Source organism: Ornithorhynchus anatinus, chromosome 1, assembly GCF_004115215.2.
Source record: "Ornithorhynchus anatinus isolate Pmale09 chromosome 1, mOrnAna1.pri.v4, whole genome shotgun sequence".
Taxonomy (NCBI): Eukaryota; Metazoa; Chordata; class Mammalia; order Monotremata; family Ornithorhynchidae; genus Ornithorhynchus; species Ornithorhynchus anatinus.
In genome coordinates, this window is record NC_041728.1 from 10,268,610 (window position 1) to 10,290,311 (window position 21,702).

The 21,702-nt window shown below is 45.8% G+C and overlaps 1 protein-coding gene across 10 annotated transcripts in view; it reads right to left on the minus strand.

The window, feature by feature from the left end:
* The window catches only part of CAST (calpastatin), a 162,848-nt gene that overhangs the window by 80,792 nt on the left and 60,354 nt on the right, over positions 1–21,702 (minus strand). For 7 of the 10 annotated variants that reach the window (XM_029073068.1, XM_029073080.1, XM_029073043.1 and 4 more), the window contains exons 3-4: positions 5,403–5,531; positions 2,708–2,782 (exon numbers count right to left, since the gene is read on the minus strand). In XM_029073068.1, the coding sequence (XP_028928901.1) occupies positions 2,708–2,782; positions 5,403–5,531 (204 nt within the window). The remainder of the gene's footprint in view (positions 1–2,707; positions 2,783–5,402; positions 5,532–21,702) is intronic. The other 3 variants (XM_029073088.1, XM_029073097.1, XM_029073106.1) reach the window with 1 other exon arrangement.

A 21,702-nucleotide genomic window follows, 5' to 3' on the forward strand; every position in this document is an offset into this window, starting at 1 on the left:
TAATAATTATTATTGTGGTACTTGTTAAGTGTTTATTTTGTGTCAAGTACCGTTCTAAGCACTGGGGTAAATACAAGTTCAACAGGTTGGACACAGTCCCCGTTTCACATGAGGCTCACAGTTTAAACAGGAAGTAGGATGAGGTAACTAAGGCACGAAAAGCTAAGCGACTTGCCTAAGGTCACCCAGCAGACATGAGGCAGAGTCAGCCACAGTACTCCATCCTCTGACTCTCAGGTCTGCGCTCTTTCCATTGGGCTACACAGCTTCTCTCTTACTGATTTTATAAACCCCTTCTGCAGTGCACTTTATTCTGCTATTTTCATTCTCAGCAGATAATTACTATACAAAGACCATATCCCCTTCCATTACTAATCTTCCATCTCTCAGCTCTATTCTCCTATGCACTTGTAGTTTTGTTTTTGGGGTGTTTTTTTTTTTAAATGGTAGCTGTTAAGTGCTTACTATGTGCCAGGCGCGAAACCCTGGGTAGAGACAAGACCATCAGGTTGGGCACAGTCCCTGTCGCAAACAGGGCTCACGGTCTTAATCCCCAATTTACAGATGAGGTAACTGAGGAACAGAGAAGTTAAATGACATACTCAAGGTCACACAGCAGACAATGGGAGGAGTCAGATTTAGAACACAGGTCTTCTGAATCCCAGGCTTGTGGTCTTTCTACTAGTAAGCACTAAACAAGTACAATTTTTAACAAAAGCTGGGGGTGGGGAGAGGGAAAAAGGAAAAAAGGTGAACACACAAATAGCAGGTCACCTTTACACGCCAGTTGTAAATACTTCAATATTTATCTCCTCAGAGTGCAAACACCGTTTAGTTAGGGAATGTGCTATTTCATCATCCATACTTGCCAAGCACCTAGTCCAGTGTACTACACTTAAGTCTGCATCCATTCAAAACTACCACCTTCTCTTAAATGGTATTTGTTAAGTGCTTACTATGTGCTGGGCACTAGAGTAAGCATTGGGGAAGATCCAAGCTAATTATGTTGGACACAGTCCCTGTTTCACACTGGGCTCAAAGTCTTAATCCCCATTTTGCAGATGAAATAATGAAGCACAGTAAGTGATTTGCCCAAGGTCACAGGGACGAGAAGTGGTGGAACTAGGATTAGAACCCAGGTCCTTCTGATTCCTAGGCCTATGCTCTCTTCACTGGGTCATGCTCCCATCGGGTGAACACTGCAGCTTTTGTGGGCCTGTTCAGAAATCGTAGGGGCTGCCCATAGGCAATAATTAATAATAATAATTCTAGCAATTGTGGTATTTGTTAAGTGCTTACTATGTGCCAGGCACTGTACTATGCACTGGGGTGGATACAAGGAAATCGGGATGGACACAGCCCCTGTCCTAGGTGGGGCTCACAGTCTCAATCTCTACTTTTCAGTGAGGTAACTGGGGCCCAGAGAAGTGAAGTGACTTGCCCAAAGTCACCCAGCAGACAATGCTACTGAGTGGTTCCTGGGTGCATAACACTGTAATAAGCACCGCTGTCTTTTCAGCCACCAACTAACTCCCTGCTAAAATCTGCGGTAGCTGGCCAGCCCAGAAATCCAAGCGATGCTTGGTCCCTTGCTGCTGCCTTTTGTTTTGTTGAAGATTTGGGCTTGAGACAGCCAATAGAAAGCCTGAATATTCTTAATTTGGGGTCTTGCCCAGTGTCCTTGGCGTACATTTCTTTCCCCTTCCTTACTGCTCCACTAGCTATCCGCCGTTCCCAACTGCACTTGGCAGAAGCTGGGGAGATGGACGGCAGAGAAAATATGCCACAGCAGAGGGCAATTGTGGGCAGGAATCGTGTCTGTAATATTGTACTCTCCCGAGCACTTAGTACAATGCTCTCTGTACACAGCAAGCGCTCAATAAATATGATTAAGTAATTCCAGAATCAGTCACTCAGGGGAATGGGGTTCACTTTTTCAACGCAGGCAAGAGACGATTCTTCTCCCGGAGTTCATTACTGCTTTTCTCATACAAGTTCCAAATGCTACATTATCTTGCCTCATCAGGCCACGTCCTGGACCTCGGTAATCCATGCAGTTAGAGGCTCTCTCCACGGCCACCCACAATGCCCTCTCGGTGGATCATTTTCTGCTTGCTCATGCACTGAATGGATGCAGAGAGGATAGCTGGAAAGTCCAGTTGGCAACTTGTCAGAAGACCAATTATCTACCATGGTCCAACAGAAGATGGCTATCTGGTGCACTCAAATCTAAGCCCGGAGGGCTTTTCCATTTTCCCTTTTTTTTTTTGGCATTTGTTAAGCACTTACTATGCACCAGGCACTTTACTAAACACTAGGCTAATCAGGTTGGACATAGGTTGGACCTGGGTTCTAATCCTGGCTCCTCCCTGGACCTGATTAGCCCATATCAGCCCCAGAACTTAATACACAGTGCTTGGTACACAGTAAGTGCTTAACAAGTGCCACAATTATTGTTATTACTATTCTTACTATTATTGGGTCAGGGATGAACCATCACAGCACATAATCCCCCACCCTGGGATTGAATTGCCTCCAAGGAGTCGGGGGGTTTCAGGCTTGATCCAGCGCTCTATTTAGAGTGATCTGAGAGGCTACTAAATTATGGAAATTTTGAACTCAAAAAACCGAAAGCAGAAACGGCCGATTTGGGATCCTCCCGCCTTTGCTCTCAGAGATCCGCTGCCCCAGAGAGAAGGTGACTTACCTGACTGGCAGCGCCGGCTGCTCCACTCGACAGGGCCTGGGACGCTTGGCTGGCATTGAGGCTTCCGGCTTTTTTCTGGAAAAACACAAGAGGGCAACTTTAGTGTTGGCCTATGGATCTCTGATGGCTCCCCGGAGAAATCAGTTTCCCTAAAAATGAAGTGGAAACAAAGCCCCAGTTTTCTTGCCTCTAAATATTAACTTGTCATTTTTAGTATCTTGCCTGAAGATTAATCAAGTCACTGAAAAGTAAGTGGTCATCAAACCGGAAATGGATGCGGGTACGGCACTTCCAGTTCTGTGCTCTGCTTCACCACTTAATCCTCTAGACTGCAAGCTCCTTGTAGGTAGGGAATGGGTCTACCAACTCTACAGTATTGAACTCTCCCAAGTATCTAATACAGAGCTCGGCACTCACTAAGCACTCAGTAAGTACCATTGATTGCCTTAGACAACAGCAAAAATGGGACTATTTTATCTGCAATTCCGGTCTACTTCACAACCAGAAATGGTTTTAAACCCATCACCCGCCAGCCACAGCATATTACCACAAACTTGTTCAATGTGCGAATAAGAGTGAAATTTTTCCAAGACACAGGTTTATATTAACAACCACAAAAGACCAGGCCCCTCCAAGAAGGGGCTAGGTCTAATTGGGTCAGAGAAGCCCTAAAACAGACACATCAAACTCTTGCCTGTGGCTGGCCAACATTTTCGGCCACCCATTGAAAAAAAATTGATAAATTACTGATGAACAATTTGGAAAATCAATAGCCACCAAATATGTTTGCGTTAAGTAGAGCAGAGGAAACGAAATGGGTGAATAGCATGGCTTGAAGCAGTAATAAATAATTATGGTATTTCGTTAAGTGCTTACTATGTGCCGGGCACTTGTACTAAGGGTTGGGGTGGATATGAGCAAATCAGGTTGAATACAATCCCTGTCCCACATGGGGCTCACAGTCTCAATCCCTGTTTTACAGATGAGGTAACTGAGGTACAGAAAAGTTAAGTGACTTGCCCGAGGTCACATAAGCAGACAAGTGGCAGAGCTGGGATTGTGGCCTGGTAGCAGGAGTATAGGACTGAGAGTCAGAAGAAGACCTGGCTTAAGCACTTGCCTCTTGAGTAACCTTGGGCAAGTCACTGGACTTCCTTTGTGCTTCAGTTTTTTCATCTGTAAAACGGCAATTAATTACCTGTTACCCTCTTAAACTCTGAGCTCTGTGTGAGGCAGGGACTAGGTCTGAACTGACTGAATTGGATTTACCCCAATGCTTAGAACACAGTAAACACTAAAATACAGCAACAATAAACAGTTAGGGTCAAGAGGAGTGGACTTATCACAAGGGAGAGAACATATAGGGTGGCCATTCATGAGGTTTTAAAAAACACTATCCAGTAGAGAGCTGGTGGAGAGGCCACAGGCCTGGGACTTGGAAGAACCTGAGTTCTAGTCCCGGCTCTACCACTTGTCTGCTGTGTGACCTCGGGAAAGTCCCTTCACTTCTCTGTGCCTCATTTACCTCATCTGGAAGATGGTGATTAAGACGGTGAGCCCCATGTGGGATAAGGACTATGTCCAACCTGATTAATTTCTATCTATCCCAGCGCATAGTACACTGCCTGACACATGGTAAACACTTAAATACCACAATTATTTTATAGCTACATTAATGTTCACCAGCCAGCTCCCGTAGCTGTGTCCCCATGGCCCAGAATCAGCTGCAGCAGAAGTGTTCCGGCAGACCCAGGGTTTGGGGAAGGCAAAGGCCCAGGAGCAACTGGAAGGGCCGGGATCCCCTGAGGAAACATTCTAGCTTCCTCCTAATCTCAACAGATGTCCACAAGATGGCATCAGATATTGAGAAGAAGTGTGGCATGATGGGAAGATCATGGGCCTGGGAGTCAAAAAGGACCTGGATTCTAATCTCGACTCCCCCACTTGTCTGACCTTGGGTAAATCACGTCTCTGTGCCTCGGTTTCCTCAATTGCATAATGGGGATTTGATACCTGTTAATCCTCCCCGACACACACACTTAGTCTGTGAGCCCCATGTGGGATAGGGACGGTGTCCAACCTGACTACCTTGTATTAACCGCAGTACTTAGTACAGTGCTGCGCTGCCACCGGCCTCCCCAGGAAGTGGGTAGGAAAGGGAAGGAGAGGCAGGAGAAGCCTCCTTCTCACCTGTCCCACCGTCCTCCTCTGGCCCACGTCCTACCTCTGGCCTGGAATGTCCTCCCTCCTCACATCAGCCAAACTAGTTCTCTTCCCCTCTTCAAAGCCCTACTTAGCGTTCACCTCCTCCAGGAGATCTTCCCAGACTGAGCCCCCTTTTTCCTCTGCTCCTCCTTCCCTCCCCATTGCCCCCGTCTCCCTCTGCTCCCCCTTCCCCACCCCCACAGCACTTGTGTATAAATTGTACATATTTCTTATTCTACTTATTTTAATGATGTGTATATATCTATAATTCTATTTATCTATTTTGATGCTATTGATGCCTGTCTACTTGTTTTGTTGTCTGTCTCCCCCTTCTAGACTGTGAGCCCACTGTTGGGTAGGGATTGTTGAACTGTACTTTTCAAGAGCTTAGTACAGAGCTCTGCACACAGGAAGTGCTCAATAAATAAGATTGAATGAATGAAGCCAGCGGAGAGACTGTCACCCACCGTGATCCCAACCTGGCACTCACCCCTGTGGAAGCGGCTGTCCCAGAGGGCCACGACAACAACAGCAGCAGCAGCAGCAGCAGCAGCGGCGGCGGCGACAGGACAGACACAGTGACAGAGCCCCTCCCCCAGGTCTGCCGACCGATCGGCATCTGAGAAAGTGATTTAGCTCAAAGTTAAGCCCAATTTTCGCTTCCACGAGAATCCCCTTCATTCATCCCCACAGACACAGATGCAGCGAGAGAAGGCAGAGTTTTACCACACAGAGGAGTGGCAGAGGTGCTATTCCATCCTCACTTTATTGAACGCTTAACGGGGGCATGTGGGAGGCTTTAGGGAAAGCCAAGCAATAAGAAGAGCAGAACAAATCTCAACCCTAAATGTAGCCTTCTTCAGCAGGGATTTCCTCAACTTTCCTTTAGCTACCAGTGCTGGGGAAAGAAAACAGGCCACCATATTTTCATTCCTTACAAATCTTTCCCCACTTTCCCCCTGTGGCCTTTTCTCTAATCCAACTCACCGGCCCCCCCCCCCCCCCCGGATTATCCCCTGCCAATTCTCCCTGCCCCCGATAAATGACAGCTCTGTGACAGACAACGATTCTTTCAATCGTATTTATTGAGCGCTTACTGTGTGCATAGCAATGTACAAAGCATCTGGTTATCCGATCCCAGCTTACGCATGTAACTCAGAGGTAGCGAACGCTATCTCCTTATGTTTACACTGTCCTGGAGGTAGCAACAGAGCGTGGTCAGCTTGAAATAAGATTGGAAAACTTTGCTTTCTGCACACCTTGAATTGCATCCAACGTGATGTGTCAGAAAGCCCCAAGCCTTCTGTGGTCCACAAATCTCTGGTCTTGCTGGCCACGGCATGAACTAGTGGCCCTGGGAGTCAGTCAGAGGACTGGGACTCCAGGGCCGGCTCGGCTCCTGGCCCGCTGTTTGATCTCAGAAAAAGAGTCCTAACCTCTTTGGGCCTCAATTTCCTTCCTCATCTGGAAAATGTGGTTAATACCATATTTCCTCGCATAATTGCCCCACATCTTCTGTATAATTTTTGCAACCCCCACATCAGGGGAGGGTCTATTACTTAGGAGAACAGGAAAAAATAGGAGAAAAAAGGGAAAAGGAAAAGAGGGGAGAAGGAAGTGAAAGTTAAGGAACACAACACTGTATCTCTTCTATTGCACTCTCCCAAATACTCTATACAATAGGCGCTCCGTAAATTACAGAAACATCCCCCTGTTCCCCTTCTGCTTCTCCTGTCCTGGAGTTTGCCCACTATGAAGAATAAGCTAGTTTCTTCATTACAAGCCTGACTTCTTGATGTTACTATCTGAGTCTCCCTTACTTCCCACGCTGAAGCTTGCTGTTATCACTGCTTACATTTACCAGTATGTAATGTTAAAAAAACAAACAACTTTTGATTCCTCCTCAAATATTTGAGGTGGAGGGTTGAAGTGAACAAAGAAGGCAATTATGTGACTAATTACGGTAATATCTGACTCTCCTGCCTTCCCAGAGACAATATGAGAGCAAAATGAATTAAGGGGAAATCATTTTTTAAAAATAAGAGTGTTATACAAATTCTACAACAGTACTGGGGCAATCTCTCCATCTCCCAGACCACGGTACTGTGGTAACACCTCCATCTCCCAGGCAACCGCTCCATCCTGCCCCACTAGGACAACGCGGGCTGAACTTCAGAATCCATAGGATGTGAAGCAAGAGCAGGGAACATATCTGCTAAATCCACTGTATTGTACTCTCTCAAGTACTCAATACAGTGCTCTGTAAGTAGTAAGCTCTCAAAAAATATGATTTTTTAATGGAATCTGTTAGGTGCTTATTATGTGCCAGACCCTGTACTAAGCTCTGGGGTAGATAAAATCTGATCAGGTTGACTGATTGATTGGCAGGCTGATTCTCAGCTTGCTAGAATTCCTTCAACTGTCTGGAGGTGGGAATTCATTCAATGGTATTTATTGAGTGCTTACTGAGTACATAGCACTGTACTAAGCGCTTGGAAAGTACATTTCAGCAATAGAGAATCCCTGCCCACACCAGGCTTACAGTCTTGGTGCAGTCCTTCATTCGGGGTGACTGAGTGGGGCTTTGTTGGTTGGGTTACTTAATTCCCCTTTATCATCTAAAAGCCCTTCACAATGTTTTTCAATCACATATTCACTGAGCGCTTACTGTGTGCAGAGCACTGTACTAACCAATTGGCAGAGTTTCTCCAGAATAAAGCATAAGAGCACTGTGTAGTGGCAAGAAAAATAATACTTACTCACCTGAAAATATCATACCCTGCAAAATAAATCCATAGAATTCTAGCTTTCCAAAATGGAAATCAGAATTTCCTTTATAAAATACAAAAAAAACCTGAGTACTTGGATTTTATCCTATAAAGGCAATTTACACATTCAACTGTAGTAAAGTGCTGCTTTTTGCAATCTTTGTCATCAGTACTAAAATATGCTGAACCTGGACAGCTGGGTGCTCTGATAATTAATTCTAATCAAAACACAATACTTTATTGTTGGTAACCAGTATTTACCAGCCATAATTGTTAGATCATAAAGTTCCCTAATTTAGGAACTTGTTCCCAAGAGACACCCTTTTTGTCAACGTTGTTTGATTAATGGGAATTTACAACTGTGAAGCAATGTGGTTTAGGGGATACAACAGAGACCTGGGAATCAGAAGGCCTGGGCTCTAAGCCCAGTTATACCCCGTACCTGCTGTGTCACCTTGGGCAAGTCACATCACTTCTCTGTTCTTTAGTTTCCTTCTCTGTAGAACAGGGGTTCAAAACCTTCTCTCCCTTTCCCTTAGAGTGTGAGACCCTTAATAATGACGGTGTTTGTTAAGCATTTACCATATGTCAAGCACTTTTCTAAGCACTAGGGTAGATACAAGCTAATCACGGATACCATCCGTGTCTCACAAGAGGCACACAATCTTAATCTCCATTTTACAAACTACGGCACAGACAAGTTAAGTGACTTACCCAAAGTCACCCAGCAGACAAATGGCGAAGCTGGGATTAGAATCCCTTTGAGACAAGGACTGTGTCCACCTGATTATCTTGATCTACCCCAGCACTTAGAACACTGCTTGGCACACAGTAAGCACTTAAAAAGGTACCACAAATACTATTATCTCAGAGCTCATCACATGGTACACATACGATTATTCACTCATTCAATAGTATTTATTGAGTGCTATGTGCAGAGCACTGTACTAAGCGCTTGGAATGTACAAACCGGTAACAGATACAGACAGTCCCTGCCCTTTGACAGGCTTACAGTCTAATCGGGGGAGACAGACAAAAACAATAGCAATAAATAGAATCAAGGGGATGAACATTTCATTAAAACAATAGCAAATAAATAGAATCAAGGTGATGTACATCTCATTAACACAATAAATAGGGTAATGAAAATATATATACAGTTGAGCAGATGAGCACAGTGCTGAGGGGATTGGAAAGGAGAGGGGGAGGAGCAGAGGGAAAGGGGGGAAAAGAGGGCTTAGCTGAGGGGAGGTGAAGGGGGGGGAAGAGGGAACAGAGGGAGCAGAGGGAAAAGGGGTAGCTCAGTCTGGGACGGCCTCTTGGAGGAGGTGAGCTCTAAATAGGGTTTTGAAGAGGGGAAGAGAATTAGTTTGGCGGAGGTGAGGAGGGAGGGCGTTCCAGGACCGCGGGAGGACGTGGCCCAGGGGTCGATGGCGGGATAGGCGAGACCGGGGAACGGTGAGGAGGTGGGCGGCAGAGGAGCGGAGCGTGCGGAGTGGGCAGTAGAAAGATGTTCATCCCCTTGATTCTATTTATTGCTATTGTTTTTGTCTGTCTCCCCGGATTAGTAATTGTTACGATTGATAATTGTTACTATAATTACGATAAGAGACGGTCCTCATGGAGCTTACAACTTAAGAGAAACTTAATAATAATAATAATGTTGGTATTAGTTAAGCATTTACTATGTGCAGAGCACTGTTCTAAGCGCTGAGGTAGATACAGGGTAATTAGGTTGTCCCATGTGAGGCTCACAGTCTTAATTCCCATTTTACAGATGAGAACTGAGGCACAGAGAAGTTAAGTGACTTGCCCACAGTCACACAGCTGACAAGTGGCAGAGCGGGATTCAAACCCATAACCTCTGACTCCCAAGCCGGTGCTCTTTCCACTGAGCCACGCTGCTTAACTTGCCAGCCAGGTGTCACAGATCATAGAGTACTAGTCTACCCCCTCTCCTCAGCTCTGGACAAACTCCCAAGGAGCATGGAGTTACTAAAGAAGTTCCCTCCAGGTGACTCTGCACCATTCAGCCAACTCTGAGGGCACAAAAGCAAGCTGCCATATTCGATCCAGGATCGGGAGACCAGCCTGAGGGAAAACTTGGCTCCCTCCCCTTCCCCCTCAACTACCCATCACCCCCTCCCACAGAGCTTCAGGAGGGCCTGGAGATGGAAGGAAAAAAGCAGGTCCAGGGACTGGGATGGCAAGAACTGACCAGGGGAAGGGGAAGCAAAAGGACCAGCAAGTGAGAAAAGACAGCAGAGAAGAGGGTGCAACTTCTCCCCTGAATCGACCTCCCTACTCTGCCCCTGTAATAATAATAATTATGGTATTTAAGTGCTTACCATGTGCCAGGCACTGTTCTAAACATTGGAAGTCCCTATCCCATATGGCGTTCACGGTCTCAATTCCCATTTTACAGATGAGGGAACTGAGGCACAGAGAAGTGAAGTCACTTGCCCAAGGTCCCATAGCAGACAAGTGGCAGAGCTGGAATTAGAACTCAGGTCTATGCTCTATCCACTAGGCCAGGCTGCTTCTCAATGCCATGCCCGGTCCCCAGAAACGATGCATCACAGATGGACCGCCGAAGGTCGGAAGTGAATTGGCCCCTAGTCAGACCTCTAACCTAAACCCGGAGCAGTTCCCCAGCCTGTCGGTATCCTGCCCTGAGTTTCCAGATCTGTCTTTAAGTGCACAGAGCTTGGCATTTTCAGAAGCTTCTTGAGACCCGAACGATCCAACTCATTCTCCAGTCCAACTTTACCCATCTTTTTCCCAACTTTCAGGGTCTAACTTCCTCCCCACTGGCCAGAGCTCAGTAGTCAGCCAATTGTATTTACAAAGTTCTTACTACATGCAGAACACTATACTAAGCACTTGAGAGAGGACAATATAGCAGACATTTCCTGCCCATGACAAGTAGTAAGAAGCCCGAGGAAAACAACGCACCTTCCTCTGAGCTGTCACGTGGAAGGGTACAATCTTCCAAGAGCCTCCCTGACTTGAGCCAAGGCCTCGGCCGTCTTTCCGCGGTGTCCCCGCACCACCTACACATCATGACATTTATACACTGTCATCAGACCACAAGTTAAGTGGTCTCAAACTGGTGCCATTACAAATACATCTAGATAAAATTGGAGCAACTTCAGTTCTTTTTATCTAGGAGTTGACAGCTTTATCCTTTCTGGAATATCTGGACATTATTTATTCTTGACAAAATCTGAGATCAAGTTAGATTGCTTATATTTCCATCATCTTACAAGCTTTGAGTATCGTTACCCTTTACTGAATCAATCTCCTGAGGCCTGGATATAGTTTATCTTCAACCCTAATTCTGACATTCTGAACATCTACCGGGTTAATCTCTAATCTGATCATGCTGGCAAAATTGAAGATAAGGGTGGGATTATGTACACATCCATAAACTCTGTGGCTTCCTTTACCTTAATTTATTTTAGCGCCTGGCTCTCCCTCTAAAATTTACGGTCCTTGAGGGCAGGGATCATGTTTACCAACTCTATTATACTGTAGTCTCCCAAGCACTCAGTACAGTGCCTACACACAATAAGAACTCAATAAATACAGTTGATTAATTTTGATTTTCACTGATATTTCAGGAAAATAGAATTAACCAGATAGGAATTAAGGTTTGCGGGTCTGGGTTGAGATTGTGATCTACAAGGGTTTGGACAAGATGACAAATTCATCCTTCAAAGGGCAAAGAAGGAGAGGTTCACCTTAAAATAATAAGAATAATGATAATTGCGGTATTTGTTAAGCGCTTACTATGTGCCAGGCACTGTACTAAGCATTGGGGTGAATACAAGCAAATCAGGTTGGACAAAGTCCCTGTCCCACATGAGGCTCACAGTCTTAATCTCCATTTTACAGATGAGGTAACTAAGACACAAAGAAGTGAAGTGACTTGCCCAAGGTCACACAGCAGACAAGTAGTGGAGCTGGAATTAGAATCCACTTCCTTCTGACTCCCAGGCCTGTGCTCTTTCCACTAGGTCATGCTGCTTCAGTCAATCTATCAATCTGTGGTATTTACTGGGCACTTACTCTGTACAGAGCCCTGTACTGAGCATTTGGGAGGATAAAACAGAATTAGTAGACATGATCCTTGCCCTTAAGAATCCTAAAGATCTGAAGCACTGCTCCACTAAGTGGACACACCCTAAATCTTGTTAAAATACCAATAATTGTGATATTTGTTAGTCACTTACTATGTGCCAAGGACTGTGCTAAGCACTGGAGAAGATGTAATGCAAATCTAATCACACACAGAACCTGTCCCTCATGGGGCTCATGGTTTAAGGGGCAGGGAAAATAGACATTGAATCCTCATTTTACACCTGAGGAAACTGAGGCACAAAAAAGTGAAATAGTTCACTAAGCAAGCAAGTGGCACAGCTGGGACTGGAACCCAGGTCCTCTCTACTCCTAATCCTGTGCTCTACCCACTAAGCGGCACTGAACTTCAAAATTCCATCAGGGCTTGAATTAGTAGTTCTTTTGAATAAATTGTTTACTACTACGAATTCAAGAAAACGATCCATTCAGACCTAACTCGCAGATCCCAAGCAACATGAGAAGCAATGGGGCCTACTGGATAGAGCACGGGCCTGGGAGTCAGAAGAACCTGATTTCTAATCCCGGTTTAGCCACTTGTCTGCTGTGTGATTTTAGGCATATCGCTTCACTTCCCTGTGTCCCAGTAACTCATCTGTAAAAGAGAGATTCAGATTTTGAGCTCCATGTGGGGCATGGACTGGGTCCAACCTGATTGATTAGATTAGAATACTCGTATCTACCCCAGATTTTAAAACAATGCCTGGCACATAGTAAGAGCTTAAATACCATAAACCATTTGGCTCTCAGTCTCACCCTCCAGGCCACCTCCCTGCCACAGGCTACTTTGCTCCAGACAACAAGCAGTTAATCATCCAAATCCACCTGCACCATGGGGGTTGGGCTAGCTCTTGCCAGCATCGGGGCACATTTCCAGGATGCCAGGCGTTGGTGCCAAGGATGGGAGGCCGGAGGGGAGGGCTTGGGACTTCCAGGAAGTGGGATCACCCTGGCTGGTGGCCCTTAGAGTGGGGATTGGGGTGGGGCCTAATTGGCCGGTGCCCATCATTCCCTGTCCTCCCGCTCCCTGAAATGACAGGTAAATCCACCGGGCCTCTGGAATCTACTCAAAAGGCCGCAGGGCTAGTCTGATCTCGTCATTCCAGATCTCCTGGAGCACATGAGGGTGTGGTGAGTCTTCCATTCAACACCACCAATCTACGACTGGACGTTAATGATTGGCTTTGTCGGCCTCTAATGAGATCTATAACGTGGCCTGTGATTTCATTTTCATGGTCTAACCTCATGAGTCCCCACTTCATTTTCCCCTCTAATTGCAAACACTCCAAGTTCGAGCTTTGATTTTCATGTCTCTGATCTGCAGGGCCATGGAGGCCCGCCTTCCTACTGGCAGCTACATGAAGCGTGCGTTCTGCCATCTCAGAATAAGCATTCATTCCAAGTCTCCATTTACATCCAACTGAGACCCTTAAAACACTGCTCTTCCCAAATGCTTCAATTGATCTCTCCCAGTGAGAGAATATCACCCAACATTTCCATAAAGACAAGTTGATAGCTTTGCCGTTTACTTCTTTTCTCCATCAATATACCCATCCCACTGGCCCACACTCCACAGATAACGGATTTGGTTGCAGAGCTTGTTTGTGTCAGAAAATTGGCAGTTCACTGTGGAAGAACTCTAGGGAGTTCCAGAGGCAAGAGGTTTTTGAAAACACGAGCAGCATTGCTTCCCCAGGCGATTGGATCAAGTCCAGTTGTTTCACTGGATCCAAAAGCAAAAATACAAAAAACCCAAAATCACCACCCAAAAACAGCTCAGACATGGAAAGCAGAATGAGAAAACTAGAGTCATACTGTTACTGACTATAAAAGCCTTCCAGAAGGGTTCATATTTAGCAGAATGGTGTCAACCCATAACTACATCAGCTATATATTTAGGACCATAAATTATATAGTAGGCTCACAATAAAACTGCCCTTCTGCCTAGAAATCAAACATAAATAAATTGCCTTCCCAGCAGGTGTAGTCTACCTGCAGCACTACCGACACAAATCCAGAGTAAAGAGGTAGCCTAGTGGATAAAGCCCGGGGCCTGACTTTCTTCATTCATTCAATAGTATTTATTGAGTGCTTACTATGCACAGAGCACTGTACTAAGCATTTGGAATGTACAATTCGGCAACAGATAGAGACAATCCCTGACCAATGACGGGCTCACAGTCTAAACAGGGGGACAGACAGCAAAACAAAACAGAACAAAACAAAAACAAGACAACATCAAGATAAATAGAATCAAGAGGGTGTACACCTCATTAACAAAATAAATAGGGTAATAAATAATATATACAAATGAGCAGAGTGCTGAGGGGAGGGGAGGGGAAGGAGTACAGGGTCGGGGGGAGGGGAAGCAGAGGGAAAGGGGGGCTCAGTCTGGGAAGGCCTCTTGGAGGAGGTGAGCTCTCAGAAGGGCTTTGAAGAGAAGAGAGTTTGGCGGAGGTGAGGAGGGAGGGCATTCCAGGACAGCAGTAGGACGTGGGCCAGGGGTCGATGGCGGGATAGGCGTGAATGGGGGACGGTGAGGAGGTGGGCGGCAGAGGAGCGGAGCATGCGGGGTGGGCAGTAGAAAGAGAGAAGGGAGGTGAGGTAGGAGAGGACAAGGTGATGGAGAGCTTTGAAGCCAAGAGTGAGGGGTTTTTGTTTTGTGCGAACGTTGATAGGCAACCACTGGAGGTTTTTGAGGAGGGGAGTGACATGCCCAGAGCGTTTCTGTGGGAAAATGAACAGGGTAGCAGAATGAAGAATAGAATGGAGTGGGGAGAGACAGGAGAAAGGGAGATCCCAGAGGAAGCTGACACAATAATCCAGTCGGGATATCATGAGAGCTTTTATCAGCCCAATAGTCATTTGGTTTTACTAAGCGCTTAGCTACATCCTGGATTAGCTGGGACCATCCTGGATTTTTGTAGCCTGTGCTGGGCCATTCTGGGAAAAAAAAAATACACCAGTGCCCAGAATTGGCCCTGTCAGCTTGATGAGCTCAGGGGATCCCCACCCTCAGATGATTCACATTAAGTGCCTGGCCTTTGGAGCAGCAGGGCCTAGTGGAAAGAGCACTGGCCTGGGAATCAAAGGAGCTGAGATCTCCTCCCAGCTTCACCACTTGCCTGCTGTGTGACCTTGGCCAAGTCACCTCACTTCTCTGTGCCTGGATTCAATACCTGTACTTCCTCCAGCTTATACTGGGAGCCCCACAGTTCAGAGACTGCTCTATCTGATTATCCTGTACCTATCCTAGTGCTTGGCACAAACTGAGCACTTGAAAAAAATACCATGATCTTTATTATAACCATTTGCATTTAAACCTGTTCTGGTTTGGGCCTTCCGCATTTTGCAGCTCTGTGATTTGGACACCCCAGAATGCTGAGGGTCTTTAACCCCTCACTTCCTAAGAGGATGGCATTCTGATTTTCAACAAAAATAAAATGGTCAGCCTACCTACAAATAGTGGAAGCAGCGTGGCCTAGCAGAAAGAGCAAGGGCCTGGGCATCAGAGCACCTGGTTTCAAATCCCAGCTCTACCACTTATCCACTTGGTGACCTTGAGCAAGTCACTTAACTTCTCTGTCCCTCAGTTTCCTCATCTGTAAAATGGGAATTAAATCCTACTTTCTCCTACTTAGACTTTGAGCCCCACGTGGAACAGGGATTGTCTCACCCAATTATCTTTTTTTATACCCCAGTGCTTAGTACTTAAATACCACAAATACACACACACACAAAAAATTAGTCAGTCCTCAAGAACATCAACCTTAGCTCCCCACCCCAGCCCACACCTTCAGAGAGTTCTGAATCTTCATGCAGGCCAAGAATTGCCCCGGCAGATGGTTAGGCAGAGAGCTTCCCTAGAGAGGGAAGAGGAGAAGAAGCAGATACTAACTGGGGTATTCGTTAAGTGCTTACTATGTGCCAGCCACTGTACTAACCTTTGGGTTGGATACAAGCAAATCAGGTTGGACACAATCCCTGTCCCACATCGGGCTCACAGTCTCAATCCTCATTTTACAGAGAAATGAAGTGACTTACCCAAGGTCATGCAGCGGCCAAGTGGTGGATTCAGGATTAGAACCCATGACCTTCTGACTCCCAGGCCTGTGTTCTATCCACTAGCCCATGCTGCTTCCTACAGATAGCAATATCTCTGGCCGATAACATCAAAACCAAGCAAGGACAGGTGATAAAGCTAATCCCACTGAGAAATTTGCTACTGGTTTAATAAGATGTTCTTCCCCTTGACTCTATTTATTGCCATTGCTCTTGTCTGTCTGTCTCCCCCAATTAGACTGTAAGCCCATCAAAGGGCAGGAACTGTCTCTATCTGCTACTGATTGGCACATTCCAAGTGCTTAGTACAGTGCTCTGCACATAGTAAGTGCTCAATAAATACTATTGAATGAATGAAAAGCCACTCCCAAGCAAACAGGATCAGGCCTTCTGGATTTAGCTTCCTGTTACACTGATGAGGAAGGTGCACCAGGGGAAATCTGGATTTAGCTTAGTTCTAACACGGGCAGCATTTTATTTTGCAGCTCAACAGATAGGAAGGCCATAAAGGACCATATGATTCCTTAATTGCAAGTTTTAGAGGGATTTGAGAAGCAGTGACTCTTCTTTAACTTCTATGTCTCAGTTCCCTCATCTGCAAAATGGGGATTCAATGCTTGTTTTCCCTCCCACTTAAAATGTGAGTCTCATGTAGGACCTGATGATCTTGTGTCTACCCCAGTGCTTAGGTCTGCGCTTGGCACATAGTACGTGCTCAATAGATCCTTGGGATGAAAATGCCATGGGAGCCTCTAATTTTCCAAGCAAAATTCAACTCACATTCTTTTCCAGCACTTTTTGAGCCTTGAGAGGCAACAGCTGTTACTAGTGACTCGCCTAGTATTAGAGAAGGAAGAGCTGATTTGGGTGAGAGTGACTGAAGCGATCTCATATGAGACCTAGAAACCACTTTCCCCATCAGTGAATGGTCAAATGTCAGCGGGTCCAAGGAGAAGCCCTGAGCCTTATCCTTGACTCACCTCTTCTCATTCAACGCACATTTTCAATCTGTCACCAAATCCTGTTGGTTCAACCTTCAGAACATTGCTAAAATATGCCCTTAACTCTCCATCCAAATTACTACCACGTTAATCCAAGCACTTATCCTATCCTGCCCTGATTATTTCACTCTGCTGCTCAAATCATCTTTCTACAGAAGTGTTCAGTCTATGTTTCCTCACTCCTCAAGAACCTCCAGTGGTTGCCCATCCACCTCTGCATCAAACTCCTCACCATTGGCTTTAAAGCTCTCAACCGCCTTGCCTGCTCTTACCTCACCTCACTACTCTCTCATTACAACCCAGCCCACACACATCAATCCTCTGATATCAACCTACTCGTTATGCCTCGATCTCATCTATCTCACTACCTACTTCTCGCCCACGGCCTGCCTCTGGCCTGGAACGCCCTCCCTCTTCGTATCCGGCAGACGATCACTCTCCCCATCTTCAAAAGCTTATTAAAAATAAGTCCTCACTAAGCCCTCATTTCCTTTTCTCCCACTCCCTTCTATGTTGAACTTATACTTGTACTCTTTATTCACCCCCCCACAGCACTTAGACATTAACACGAGGACATGTGCCTATCTCCCCCTCCAGTCCGCTCACTGTGGGTAGGGAATTTGTCTACCAACTATTATACTGTACTCTCCGAAGCACTTAGTACAGTGTTCTGCACACAGTAAGCACTCAAACATGATTGATTTATGCACTTAATGAATTGTTATAATAAGTGGTGTTTGGATGTTTACTGTATACTGAGCACTGGGATAGATACAAGATTATCAGGTCAGACACATTCTGTGTCCCATTTGGAACTGCCAGTCAAAAGGGAAGGAAGACTACAGAGCTAATCCTCATTTTACAGATGATCAAACTGAGGCCCAGAGAAGTCAAGTGACTTTCCCAACATCACAAAGCAGGCACGAGGTGGAAACGAGGTCGGAACTGGGGTCTCCTGACTCTTATTCCTGTGTTCTTTCCATGGCCACCATTGAAGGAAAATGAATTTTAGTATGTGTGCTTTGATAGTTCCTCACAAGCAACCTTTATCCACATGGTAAATTGTTAGGCCATTCTCCAGTCTCCTTCTAGTCCAGTTGTTGATTCTGCTTGGTTTTCTTATACCAGTTGCAAAGCACTTTCAACTGGTTCAAACTGGTTGGATGCCAGTTCGTCCTCCTTGCATTAAATCCTTTGGCTTGTTTTTTTGTTTGTTTTTAAATAGCGTTTGTTAAGCACTTACTATGTGCCTGCCACAGTTCTAAATGTTGGAATAGACACATGCTAATCAGTTTGGACACAGTCCATGTCCCACATAAGGCTCACAGTCTTAATCCCCAATTTATAGATGAGGGAATTGAAGCCCAGAAAAGTGAAGTGATTTGACCAAGGTCATACAGCAAGCAAGTGGCAGAGCTAGGATTAGAACCCAGGTCCTTCTAACTCCCAGGCCCATGCTCTATCCCTTAGATAATGCTGCTTCTCTCTGGCTTTTGATGAGAAGCCCCTTTTAGTGCTATTCCTGGGGGAATTAGGGCCTGTGGACGAGTCGGGGTGGTGGGGGTGGGCAGGCGGAGAAAATCAGCCTGCCCCTTTCAGAGCAGGGGCAGGGAAACAGAAGAACAAAGCCGCAGAGTGAATTTCCAGAAGGAGCTGGAACTTCCCTTTCCGCTGCTTCCTCAGCTTCCTGTGGGGTGGAGCTACGGCAGTGATGCTTCTCTCCCTCCCATGGAGAAAGGCTGCCCAAGGCCATGGATGGCTGCCCCAATTTCCCCCTAAAGGGAGCCTCAGGACCTCCTTCCCAACCCCAACTTAGGGGTGTGGGAGTGAATCCTGCATACCGTCAAACACCCTGCCTCCTACCCTTTCCTTCCCGACACAGAAGGGGGTGGGAGCAGGGAATAGGAGGGCTTAGTCGGGGAAGGCCTCTTCGAGGAGATGTGATTTTAATAAGGCTTTGAAGATGGAGAAAGTGGTCTGTCAAACTTCCTGACCCCTGGGGTCTCAATTTGGCCCAATTACAGCTTATGGAGTGGGATATTTCTCTGGCTCCTAAACAGGCAGATCAAGTCTGCCAGCAGACCTGGCTATGGGAGAGAAGAAGGGTGGGGAATTCTGGGGGAGAAAGACCATTTCAAGATGTCTCAGTCTCTCCACCTGCAGGAGCAGCCTCCTCAGGTTTAAGTTTTGCCCAGAGGGGCGGCTCCTGCCATGGGACAGATCCCATAGGAATCTCTCTCTTTGTCCCCTTCTTCCAAACGCTAGCCTGGGCATGTAACACCACAAAATAAGGCCCAGGATACAGACTCACTCTGTGGAACACAACACACATATTTCAGGGGGATGAGAATTGGAGAGAGCCCATTACTGTCAGTGCAAATTCCATCCCATGATATTGAAGGCATCTTATTAAATATATTACCTTATGTACTTACTAGTAGGCCTATTACTAATAAGGGGGAAGGGTTATCCATCACTATTTCTTGGAAGATGTTTGGTTATTAGACACATTATTTCGGAGCCAATCATATATGAATCAGCCACGTTAGCATCGCCGAGACAGACTAAAGGAAGAGGTGTAAGGATGAGGATGGTTCTATGGTACCCTCTCACGTTCCTTTCAAGCAACTGTGTTCCCACAGTTCCTCAAATCTTAGGATATGAAAGAACACCCCCAACCTATACATACGTATGTACACACACACACATTGGGGTTATTCATTCATATCTAATAATAATAATAATAATTGTATTTTTAAGCGCTATGTGCCACACAATGTTCTAAGCACTGGGGTAGATACAACAATCAGGTTGGACAAATCCCTGTCCCACATGGAGCTCACAGTCTCAATCCCTATTTTACAGATGAAGTAACTGAGGCACAGAAAAGTGAAATGATTTTCCCAAGGTCACACAGCAGACAAATGGCAGAGATGGGATTAGAACCCATGACCTCTGACACCCAAACCTGTGCTCCTGCATGGAGAAAATGATCAGTAAATGTCAAGGATTGATTGACAGCAAGTCCCAGGCAGAAACAAGAAGTTATAGCCTGGGAACCTGTTAATTAGACTCATAAATTCCAGGCTGGGGACGTTTTGAAGGGAAATATAAATCACAAGATGGAATAATATATGCGCTCAATAAATATTATTGAATATCTCTTCACAACTACAGAGTGTTTCATTATTCTGGTAGCAGAGTACTGTCCAAACTGATCATTTGTACCTTAATTTTAAGAGAGAATAATTTGCTTATCTGAAAAGAGAAAAATAAAAAATTCTGGGCTCTCTTGAAAGTGCAGAAAGTGCATAGTGGAGTAAACATGAATACTTTATGGTATCTGTTAAGCACTTACTATGTGGCAAACACTGTTTTAAGTGCTGGGACATATATAAGTGAATTAATTTGGACACAGTCCCTGTCCTGCAAGGAGCTCACAGTTTAAGTAGGAGGGAGATCTCCCTCTGAGTTCTGAACTCTGAGTTCAGAGAAGTTAAGTGACATCCCCAAGGTCACACAGCCAAGCATTTGGCAGAGTCAGGGTCAGAACCCGGGTCCTGTTTGACTCTCAGGCCTATGCTCTTTCCACTAAGCCATGCTGCTTCTATTCATGAGAAGTTTCCTTTTTCGGCTGTTGGCAAACACTCTCAAACACAGCACACTCTGCTGTGGAACCTCAAGACCAATTACTTCAGTGGGGTCTGCCTGAACAAAGGATTCTTTGTTACACTTTACGCTCTGAGGAGGACATCTCTTCTAAACTCTGTTGTACTCTTCCAAGATCTTAGTCCATTGCTTTGCACATGGCAGACTGAAAGCTCCCTGATTACTCAGCCAGTGGCATTTACTGAGCATTTACTGTGTGCATAACACTGCCCTAAGTGCTCGCAAGAGTTACCTACCCGCAAGGAAAGGGCTGAGATTGGATCTATACTCTACTATCCTCACCCAAGTACCTAGTATACTGTTTCACACGCAGTAGACTGTAAACTCCTTGAGGGCAAGGACATGATTTCTAAGCTGGTGTACTCTCCCGTATGTTTAGTGCAGTACTCTGCAAAGAGGATGTGCCTCAAATACTAACCGATCAACTGACCGATCCGCTACCTTCCTCATCTCAGAGCAAGGCCTGCTGACCTAGAGAAATCCACAAAAGTAGGCAGGCAAGTGGGATGGAGGTCTATGAAAGCAGCTGAAGTCTCTTGGAGGAGGAGCAAGTCAGACGTTCTTCACAGAGAGCTGCGATACAATGAGACTGACTGAAGCCACTGATGCCTTCTGCCTGCCCACCATCAGGAGCTGACGGAGCTGCAGTAGGGAAACTTGTCCAGCCCCACCGGGAAGGCCCCACCCATGGCTCCCGCAAACACTTTAATTACGTTTGATTGCAGATTCGGAGAGGAGTCTTGGTGCTTGATGTGAAGTAGGCGGACAGGATTGATGACAGCTTTTCATTTGGTCTTTCCTGTTTTTGTGCCACTTTAAGCCTGACCCGTTTGGAAGCCCAAAGGACGGTTTGGAAAGGAGAAGTAGGGGAATTGGCTATATAAACTGACTGTTCACCTTGAATGTGGGACAAACTGCAGAGGCAGGATATTTATGGGAAAGCACTGGGAATGCTGGGCTGGGGAGAAGCAAGCCAAACTTGAAAACCAGGCAGGTCAGAGATGCCCATTTTGGGCACTTCTGTGTCTCACTCTGCGGCATTTGAATCTTGTCAGGAGCCGGGTATGCACGAGGGAGGGAGTCCAGCACATACAAGTCTGGGAACAAACACCGTCTTCATTCTTTCAGATGGAAATTTATAGTGGGAGAA